The sequence below is a fragment of the Anolis sagrei genome, chromosome 8 (assembly GCF_037176765.1).
Source record: "Anolis sagrei isolate rAnoSag1 chromosome 8, rAnoSag1.mat, whole genome shotgun sequence".
NCBI lineage: Eukaryota > Metazoa > Chordata > Lepidosauria > Squamata > Dactyloidae > Anolis > Anolis sagrei.
Window position 1 is genome coordinate 7,994,067 of NC_090028.1, and position 11,029 is coordinate 8,005,095.

General features: G+C 43.3%; 1 protein-coding gene across 1 annotated transcript in view; it reads left to right on the forward strand.

Annotated features, from left to right (window-relative positions):
• MBTPS1 (membrane bound transcription factor peptidase, site 1) overlaps positions 1-10,052 on the forward strand; it is a 76,805-nt gene extending 66,753 nt beyond the window's left edge. Inside the window, exons 21-23 of the mRNA XM_067471017.1 lie at positions 31-157; positions 4,645-4,775; positions 9,265-10,052. Coding sequence (XP_067327118.1) covers positions 31-157; positions 4,645-4,775; positions 9,265-9,458 — 452 coding nt within the window. The 3' untranslated portion in view covers positions 9,459-10,052. The remainder of the gene's footprint in view (positions 1-30; positions 158-4,644; positions 4,776-9,264) is intronic.
• The last annotated feature ends 977 nt before the right edge of the window (positions 10,053-11,029 follow it).

Here is an 11,029-nt window from a genome sequence, read left to right on the forward strand (position 1 = left end):
TCTTCCTTTGTTTCTGTTGTGACATGGCAGGTAACCATCTTCACCGATACTCCAAGGTCCTTGAGGCTCACCTGCGAGACCCCAAGCCCCGCTCCCTTCCGGCGTGTCCTCACCTGTCCTGGGCAAAACCACAGCCTCTGAATGAAACCGCACCCAGGTTGTCATTTTTTTAAATTTTGCCAAATATCCCAGGAATTTTATTTATTGTGTCAGGCAACCGAACAGTTGTATTACATTTTTGACAGAACAAACAAAAAAAACATACAAAAGACACAGAGTTTGGTAGTTGATTAAATGTCCTTTGACCAGTATCTGGCCACTTGGAGTGCTTCTGGTGTTGCCGCAAGAAGGTCCTCCATTGTGCATGTGGCAGGGCTCAGGTTGCATTGCAGCAGGTGGTCTGTAGTTTGCTCTTCTCCACACTCACATGTCGTGGATTCCACTTTGTAGCCCCATTTCTCAAGGTTGGCTCTGCATCTCGTGGTGCCAGAGCACCTTCCAAGTTGCCCAGTTTTCTCTGTGCCCAGGGCAGAGTCCCTCATTTGGTATCAGCCATTCATTGAGGCTCTGAGTTTGAGCCTGCCACTTTTGGACTCTTGCTTGCTGAGATGTTCCAGCGAGTATCTCTGTAGATCTTAGAAAACTATTTCTTGATTCAAGTCGTTTACGTGCTGGCTGATACCCAAACAGGGGATGAGCTGGAGATGTCTCTGCCTTGGTCCTTTCACTATTGGCTGCCACTTCCCGGCGGATGTCAGGTGGTGCAATATCGGCTAAACCATGTAATTTCTCCAGTGGTATAGGGCACAGGCACCCCGTGATAATGCGGCATGTCTCATTAAGAGCGACATCCAAACCCATTTTTCCTACTTCCAACAGACCTCACTACCTCTGAGGATGCTTGCCATATATGCAGGCGAAACGCCAGGAGATAAATTGCCTGCAGAACATGGCCATATAGCCCGGAAAAACCCACAACAACCCAGTGATTCCGGCCATGAAAGCCTTCGACAATACAGCCACATCCACCTTTTAGTGTGGTGAGATGTGTTCCACACTGGGCATGCATACTCAGCAGCAGAGTAGCACAGCGCAAGGGCAGATGTCTTCACTGTGTCTGGTTGTGATCCCCAGGTTGTGCCAGTAGACTTTCGTATCTTCCCAGGAAGATATTGCATGAATTCGCTAGGGACCTGAATAGAAAAAATAATAGAAAGACTAACAAATAATGATAGTGTTTTTTCAGTATGTCTTTCATATGAAATTCATTAAATATTTTGAGGGCTCACAGGCAGTTTCATAGATAAGTAGCAATTAGTTTAATTTCCCTGGATTAAAAACGAAAATCAAAAGCTCTCTAAGCTCTTTTGCTTGCATCCTGTGGGGATTCTTCCATATATATATGTATCCACAATACTCTTGAGAATCGAGTCGCTGCTTTATGTAACTTTCAAAAACTTCATTGCTCTTACTGTTGCAGACTTAAACATGAAAAGATAATATTTTGCAAGACCCAGATTTCTGATTCTATTATTTATTTATTTTTGTGTCAAAAAGCATTGCATAAATAACTAAGTACTGTATATTCCGGGGTGCTAGACGACTTTTTAGGTCCCCTCCTCCTCCGCCTCCTCCTCCTCTGCTGCCTTGGCTCATGGCGGCCTCCCAGGCAGGCTCCCCGTCCTTCCTCTCTTCCTGGCTGCCTTCCTTGCTCATGCCCAGGCCTCTCCCTTGTTAGCGCCTGGGCTCTTGGCTGCTTCCCGCGCTGCTCAGGCCGCTCTCCTTCTTCCTGGCCAGGCCTCGCGAGAAACGCCTCTTCTCTCGTGAGACAACTTTGCTCTTCTCCACACTCCCATGTTGTGGATTCTGCTTTGTAGCCCCATTTCTTAAGGTTGGCTCTGCATCTCGTGGTGTCAGTCTGTTCAGCGCCTTCCAAGTCGCCCAGTTTTCTGTGTGCCTGGCTGGATGAGGAAGAACAAGCTGAAGTTTAATCCTGACAAGACAGAGGTCCTCCTGGTCGATCGTAAACCAGATCGAGGTATAGGGTGGCAACATGTGCTGGACGGGGTTACACTCCCCCTGAAGTCACAGGTCCGCAGTTTGGGTATCCTCCTGGATTCATCACTTACGCATGAAGCTCAGGCGTCGCCGGTGGCCGGGAGGGTCTTTGCACAATTGAGACTCGTGTGCCAACTGCGACCGTACCTCGTGAAGGTGGGTCTGGTCAGGGTGGTCCATACCTTAGTCACCTCCAGATTGGACTACTGTAACGCACACTACGTGGGGATGCCCTTGAAAACAGCCCAGAAATTTCAGTTTGTTCAACGGTCGGTGGCCAGGTTAACTGGTGCTCCTTACAGGGAGAGGTCAACCCTCCTGTTCAAGGAGCTCCGTTGGCTGCCGTTCATTTTCCAGGCTCAATTCAAAGTGCAAAGCCCTAAACGGTTTGGGACCCACCTACCTGCGTGACCGCATTTCCGTATACGAACCCACACGATCTCTTCGTTCATCTGGAGAGGCCCTGCTCACGATCCCACCAGCATCGCAAGTGCGATTGGTGGGAACAAGGGACAGGGCCTTCTCGGTGGTGGCCCCATGACTCTGGAACTCCCTTCCCAAGGACATCAGGCACTCCCCAACATTGGCAGTCTTCAGAAGGAGCTTGAAAACATGGATGTTCCAGTGTGCCTTTCCAGATTAAGGAATCCCAAGCAATATGTCCCAAATGCACTTTATGAGAGTGTTAGAATTGTCTGCACACTCTCTTATTCCCAAAATATCCATCCTACCTCACCTGGACACGCCCAGCATTTTTAAGAATTTTAATCATTACATTTGGCCCTGCCACGGGTTTTTTAATGTGCTGGCTGCAGTCTGCGTCTGCAGTTATCTTTGCACCTAGAAATACAAAGTCTGCCACTGCCTCCACGTCTTCTCCCTCTATTTCTCAGTTGTCAATCATTTTTGTTGCCATCATCTTGGTTGTTTTGATGTTTCACTGCAACCCAGCTTTTGCGCTTTTTTCTTTCACCTTGATTAGAAGGCTCCTCAGCTCCTCCTCGCTTTCGGCCATCAGAGTGGTGTCATCTGCATATCTGAGGTTGTTAATGTTTCTTCCAGCAATTTTCACCCCAGCTTTGCATTCCTCAAGCCCCGCACATCCTCGCATGATGTGTTCTGCATACAAGTTAAAAAGGTTGGGTGAGAGTATGCAGCCTTGCCGTACGCCTTTCCCAATCTTGAACCAGTCTGTTGCTCCTTGGTCCTTGTACAGATTCCTCAGGAGAGAGACAAGGTGGCTTGGTATGCCCATCCCACCAAGAACTTGCCACAATTTATTATGATCCACACAGTCAAAGGCTTTAGAATAGACAATGAAGCAGAAATAGATGTTTTTCTGGAACTCCCTGCCTCTCTCCATTATCCAGCATCCGGATATTGGCAATTATTTATTTATTTATTTATTTATTTATTTACTTTGCTTCTATACCGCTGTATCTCAAGCCCGAAGGCGACTCACGGCGGTTCACAAACAGTAAAAACAGTAGAAACAGCAGTGGTTCCATACAACATATAACAATTGACTTAACACATTATCCATAAATTACCAATAAGCAATTACAATGCACAATTATTACAAAAAACAACCGTACCCAATCTTCTCATCATCCAAGCGTAGTCCAGGTTCGTCGTCCATTGTTCCATTCCTATGTTCCATTACCAGATTGCACTAAATTACTCAAACGCCTGCACAAACATCCAGGTCTTCACCTTTTTGCGGAATACCATTAGAGATGGTGCTAGTCTAATGTCCGTAGGAAGGGCGTTCCACAGCCGAGGAGCCACCACCGAGAAGGCCCTATCTCTCGTCCCCGCCAGCCGAGCTTGAGAAGCAGGCGGGATCGAGAGCAGGGTCTCCCCGGAAGATCTCAAACTCCTGGTGGGTTCATAGGCAGAGATGCGGTCAGATAGGTAGCTTGGGCCGGAACCGTTTAGGGCTTTAAAGGCCAACACCAGCACTTTGAATTCAGCCCGGTAGCAGATCGGTAGCCAGTGGAGTTGGCGCAACAGGGGGGTTGTATGCTCCCTGCGCTCCGCTCCTGTTAAAATCATGGCTGCCGAGCGTTGGACTAGTTGGAGCTTCCGAGCTGTCTTCAAAGGCAACCCCACGTAGAGAGCGTTGCAGTAGTCTAAACGGGATGTAACCAGAGCGTGGACTACCGTGGCCAAGTCAGACTTCCCAAGGTATGGGCGCAGGTGGCGCACAAGCTTTAGCTGTGCAAATGCTCCCCTGGTCACTCATTCCTCTGCCTAAGTTATGTGAAGGCAAAAATGAACCAGTGCCAGTAAGAACAAGTCTCCCAGTTGCTTTTCCGATCAGCAAACAATCCCGATCCAAAGCTCTAATGAAGGTTGGAGAGTTTTCATTCTGACCTGTTGGTATAAAGAAGCTCTTTTGAAGCTTTCTCTTGCCACTCTCATCAGAAAAGGCTGGATCTGCCTGACCTCCCCCAGGTTTAAGAGCAATGCAGCATTATTACTTTTATATCTTTTAAAGCTCTTCGGTGATTGTTTTTTTTGATACTCTGGCTTGAGAGCAGTTGTACAAATAGTATCTAATGCTTTCATTTCTTTCATTTCCAGCAACCTTTGGAAACATCAAAAGTTATTATCAATTGACCTGGATAAAGTGGCATTACCGAGTTTCCGCCAAAGTCGACCGCAAGTAAGGCCTTTGTCGCCGGGAGAAAGTGGAGCATGGGATATTCCGGGAGGTAGGTACCAGAAAGATGGGAGCCTTCTTACATTGAGCCCAGTATTTTGATTTTTTCTGCATAGTCTAGACAAGCTTTGGATCATGTTTTACTTCTTATGGAAGCCTCACAAAATGGCGAGGTGTGTAGTCAAGATGTGGGGAAAGAATAGAAATTGATAAAAAAAATTCTTGCCAGGAGTGACTTGAGAAACTGCAAGTCGCTTCTGGTGTGAGAGAATTGCAAGGACGTTGCCCAGAGGACGCCCTAATGTTTTACCATCCCGTGAGAGGCTTTTCTCATTTCCCCACATAAAAAGCTGGAGTTTACAGTCAAATTATTAATTGGAAAAGGTGACTATAAGATATAAGTTATCCAGTCGGAAGGCTGAGAGGAAATTATATTTTAAAGGGAAGGAAGTTGTCTAACCAAGTTGACACAAGTTAAACTTTTCTGAAAATTATATAATATCAGTTTTAGTTATTCTCAAGAGTAAAAGACAGATGTAACAATATCCAAGTGGAACTGAAGTAGAGTACTGTGTAACAAATACGTTTTATTTGCACAAGAATTCATAAATAAACATTTCTTTGTTTCAACTAATATATTAAAGTCTTGTGTCAAGTTACAGGACTGAAGTTACATTTCTGAAAGTCTCCTAGAGATTATATTGATGTAACCTCTGAGGAGAAGTTAGAAGCTACATGCTGACTACAGTATTGAGTTATACATTAAATATATATATATATATAGAGAGAGAGAGAGAGACATTTAAAATCAAATCCTGTTACAAACACATAAAGAAAGGTGACACAGAGGCGGAGATTGCGTATTTCAAGGTGTGAGCCGCAAGTGGCTGAGTGTCTGCCAAAAAATAGGTTTTTGGTTTTGCATTGCCCTATTCCTGAAACAGACAAAAAGCTTCCACAACCAGCAGTTATCCAGTTGGAAGGCTGAGGAGAAATTATATTTGAAAGGAAAGCAAGTTGCCTAACCAAGTTGACACAATTTAAACTTTTCTGAAAATTATATAATATCAATTTTACGTATTCTCAAGAGTAAAAGACAGATGTAACAATATCCAAGTGGAACTGAAGTAAAGTACTGTGTAACAAATATGTTTTATTTGCACAAGAATTCATAAATAAATATTTCTTTGTTTCAGCTAATATATTAAAGTCTTGTGTCAAGTTATAGGACTGAAGTTACATTTCTGAAAGTCTCCTAGAGATTATATTGATGCAACCTCTGAGGAGAAGTTAGAAGCTATGTACTGACTACAGTATTGAGTTACACATCAGAGGCATATACAAACATTTAAAATCAAATCCTGTAACAAACACATAAAGAAAGGTGACACAGAGACAAAGATTGCGTATTTCAAGGTGTGAGCCGCAAGTGGCTGAGTGTCTGCCAGAGAATATTATTATTATTAATTATTATTAAACTTTATTTGTACCTCGCTAGCATCTCCCGAAGGATTCGATGCGGCTTACACAGGCCGAGGCCTCAACACACAACACAACAATACAATCTAAGCAAATCAAACAATTAAAAACAGAATAAAGCAAAATAAACAACAGGCACAATACACTAAACGCAATAAAACTGGGCCGGGCCAGAGCAATGGGTACAAGATTAAAAGTGCTGATGTGACAGGAGGTGTATATAGGGCTTCCAGGGCAAGTGCGATGTGCGATGTGCAGCAATCATTGCTTCTGATAAAGAATAGGTTTTTGGTTTCTCATTGCCCTATTCCTGAAACAGACAAAAAGCTTCCACAACCAGCAGTTATCCAGTCGAAAGGCTGAGGAGAAATTATATTTGAAAGGGAAGGAAGTTGCCTAACCAAGTTGACACAATTTAAACTTTTCTGAAAATTGTATAATATCAGTTTTACGTATTCTCAAGAGTAAAAGACAGATGTAACAATATCCAAGTGGAACTGAAGTAAAGTACTGTGTAACAAATAAGTTTTATTTGCACAAGAATTCATAAATAAACATTTCTTTGTTTCAACTAATATATTAAAGTCTTGTGTCAAGTTACAGGGCTCAATTTACATTTCTAAAAGTTTCCTGGAGATTATATTGATGTGACCTCTGAGGAGAAGTTGGAAGCTACATACTGACTACAGTATTGAGTTACACATCAAAGAGGCATATACAGACATTTAAAATCAAACCCTTTTACAAACATATAAAGAAAGGTGACACAGAGACAGAGATTGTGTATTTCAAGGTGTGAGCCGCAAGTGGCTGAGTGTCTGCCAGATTCCTGAAACAGACAAAAAGCTTCCATAACCAGGAGTTATCTAGTTGGAAGGCTGAGGAGAAATTATATTTGAAAGGAAAGGAAGTTTCCTAACCAAGTTGACACAATTTAAACTTTTCTGAAAATTATATAATATCAGTTTTACGTATTCTCAAGAGTAAAAGACAGATGTAACAATATCCAAATGGAACTGAAGTAAAGTACTGTGTAACAAATATATTTTATTTGCACAAGAATTCATAAATAAATCTTTCTTTGTGTCAACTAATATATTAAAGTGGCTGAGTGTCTGCCAGAGAATAGGTTTTTGGCTTTGCACTGTCCTATTCCTGAAACAGACAAAAAGCTTCCACAACCAGCAGTTATCCAGTCGGAAGGCTGAGGAGAAATTATATTTGAAAGGGAAGAAAGTTGCCTTTCAAATTATATTTGAAAGGGAAGGAAGGGCAACTAAAATGATCAAGGGCTTGGGAACAAGCCCTATGAGGAGCGGCTTAAGGAGCTGGGCATGTTTAGCCTGAAGAAGAGAAGGCTAAGAGGAGATATGATAGCCATGTATAAATATGTGAGAGGAAGCCACAGGGAGGAGGGAGCAAGCTTGTTTTCTGCTTCCTTGGAGACTAGGACGCGAAACAATGGCTTCAAACTACAAGAGAGGAGATTCCATCTGAACATGAGGAAGAACTTCCTGACTGTGAGAGCTGTTCAGCAGTGGAACTCTCTGCCCCGGAGTGTGGTGGAGGCTCCTTCTTTGGAAGCTTTTAAACAGAGGCTGGATGGCCATCTGTCAGGGGTGATTTGAATGCAATATTCCTGCTTCTTGGCAGAATAGGGTTGGACTGGATGGCCCATGATGTCTCTTCCAACTCTTTGATTCTATGATTCTAACCAAGTTGACACAAGTTAAATTTTTCTGAAAATTATATAATATCAATTTTACGTATTCTCAAGAGTAAAAGACAGATGTAACAATATCCAAGTGGAACTGAAGTAAAGTACTGTGTAACAAATATGTTTTATTTTCACAAGAATTCATAAATCAATCTTTCTTTGTTTCAACGAATATATTAAAGTGGTTGAGTGTCTGCCAGAGAGTAGGTTTTTGGCTTCGCATTGCCCCATTCCTGAAACAGACAAAAAGCTTCCACAACCAGCAGTTGTCCAGTCAGAAGGCTGAGGAGAAATTATATTTGAAAGGAAAGGAAGTTGCCTAACCAAGTTGACACAATTTAAACCTTTCTGAAAATTATATAATATCAATTTTACATATTCTCAAGAGTATTTATTTGTCGTGTCAGGGCAACCAGTCACTTATATTACATTTCTAACAGAACAAAGCAAACAGACAAAATACAAAATACAACATTTGTGAGTTTGGTAGTTGATTAAATGCCCTTTGTCTAGTAGCTGGCCACTTGGAGTGCTTCTGGTGTTGCTGTAAGAAGGTCCTCCATTGTGCGTGTGGCAGGGCTCAGGGTGCATTGCAGCAGATGGTCAGTGGTTTGCTCTTCTCCACACTTGCATGTTGTGGATTCCATTTTGTAGCCCCATTTTTTGAGGTTGGCTCTGCATCTCGTGGTGCCAGAGCGCAGTCTGTTCAGCGCCTTCCGAGTCGCCCAGTCCTATTCTCAAGAGTAAAAGACAGATGTAACAATATCCAAGTGGAACTGAAGTAAAGTACTGTGTAACAAATATGTTTTATTTGCACAAGAATTCATAAATAAATCTTTATTTGTTTCAACTAATATATTAAAGTGGCTGAGTGTCTGCCAGAGAATAGGTTTTTGGCTTTGCATTGCCCTATTCCTGAAACAGACAAAAAGCTTCCACAACCAGCAGTTATCCTGTCGGAAGGCTGAGGAGAAATTATATTTGAAAGAGAAGGAAGTTGCCTAACCAAGTTGACACAAGTTAAAATTATATAATATCAATTTTACATATTCTCAAGAGTAAAAGATTGATGTAACAATATCCAAGTGGAACTGAAGTAAAGTACTGTGTAACAAATATGATTTATTTGCACAAGAATTCATAAATAAATCTTTCTTTGTTTCAACTAATATATTAAAGTAGCTGAGTGTCTGCCAGAGAGTAGTTTTTTGGCTTTGCATTGCCCTATTCCTGAAACAGACAAAAAGCTCCCACAACCAGTGGTTAATCTTGCTTTCTTTGTAGTTAGTTCTGTGTTTGCTTTTCCAGCTCATGTCTCTTCCTTGCCCCCCTTTTCTCAATGCAGGGATCATGCCTGGACGCTACAACCAGGACGTGGGCGGGACCATCCCCGTCTTTGCCTTCCTCGGAGCCATGGTGGTCTTGGCCTTCTTTGTGGTGCAGATCAAATCGAAGAGCCGGCCGAAGAGGCGCAAACCCCGCGTGAAGCGGCCCCAGATCATCCAACAGAGCCACCCACCCAAAACGCCGTCCGTTTGACCGCCGTTGACTTTTCCACATTGACTGTTAACGAAGACTGGCTGCGGCTGGCGTTTGGTGACTCCTGCACACAACTTCTCCTTTTTGTTTTCCGACACCCAAATTACTCAGCGAATCATGCATCTCCAAATAAGGACAACCGTTTGCGTTTTCCCAGTAGCTGAACTCACCAAAGGCTCTCGAGCACTATATTTTTTAAAAATAGACAGAACGGATTGCTTGATCTTTCTCCCCGAAAGGGATGAAAAAGGAGCTCTTTTTTAAAATTCTAAAACTGACCAAAACCTTTCATTAGGGGCTATTTTCTATATTTATTTTAGAAGAGACTGAAAGGCGATCGCAGAACTTTTTTTTTTTCCTGAACGGAACGCTATTATTGCTGAGTCTTTCACAGAGAAACTGACGCTTTGAGGGATCCGGAAAAAGAAAAAACGAAATGAAATCATGTCGGTGTAATCCTTCCATTTATTTTTATAAAGCAACTTACCATGATGTTGTTGGTTTTTTTTGTAATTTTTTTCAGCATGATTTCACCATTGTTGGTGGAGAAAAAAAAATCAATAAATACGTTACCTATATTGAAGCTGAGACAAAGCTGCACCCGTCGGGTTTTGTTTACATACTTCCCGTTCCAAAGTCCTGAGGAGTTACTTACTTACTTCGGCGATCCCTCGTTGGACGAGTAAGATGGTCTTCCATTATTGGTTTCCTTGTGGATTCGTAGGTGGCTGTGGAGCCCTATTCTTGACCCGCATCTTCTCCCACAGTGAAGGCATTGCTTCCCAGGTGGAAGGAGGTTGGCTTGACGCGCCTTCCTCCTGGCATGTTTCTCTCTTTCACCCTCCATTCCTGCCTCTTCACATTCTGCAGCACTGCTGGTCACAGCTGACCTCCAGCTGGAGCGGTCAAGGGCCAAGGCTTCCCAGTTCTCAGTGTCTATGCCGGAGCTTTTAAGATTGGCTTTGAGCCCATCTTTAAATCTCATTTCCTGTCCACCAACATCCCGTTTTCCGCTCTTAAGTTCAGAGTAGAGCAACTGCTTTGGGAGATGGTGGTCGGGCATCCGGACAACGTGGCCAGTCCAGCAGAGTTGATGTTGGAGGGCCATCGCTTCAGTGCTGGTGGTCTTTGCTTCTTCCAGCACACTGACATTTGTCTGCTTGTCTTCCCAAGAGATTTGCAGGATTTTCCGGAGGCAGCGCTGGTGGAATCATTCCAGGAGTTGCATGTGACGTCTGTAGACAGTCCACGTTTTGCAGGCATAGAGCAGGGTTGGGAGGACAATAGCTTTATAGACAAGCACCTTGGTATCTAGGTTCTTGTGGGTTTTTTTGGGCTATAGGGCCATGTTCTAGAGGCATTTCTCCTGACATTTCGCCTGCATCTATGGCAAGCATCCTCAGAGGTAGTGAGGTCTGTTGGAATTAGGACAATGGGTTTATATATCTGTGAAATGGCTGGGGTGGGGCAAGGAGCTCTTCCCTGCTGCAGTTAGGTGTGAATGTTTCAACTGATCACCTTCATTAGCATTTGAAGGCCTGGCTGAGCATGGGAAAATCCCCTGTTGAGAG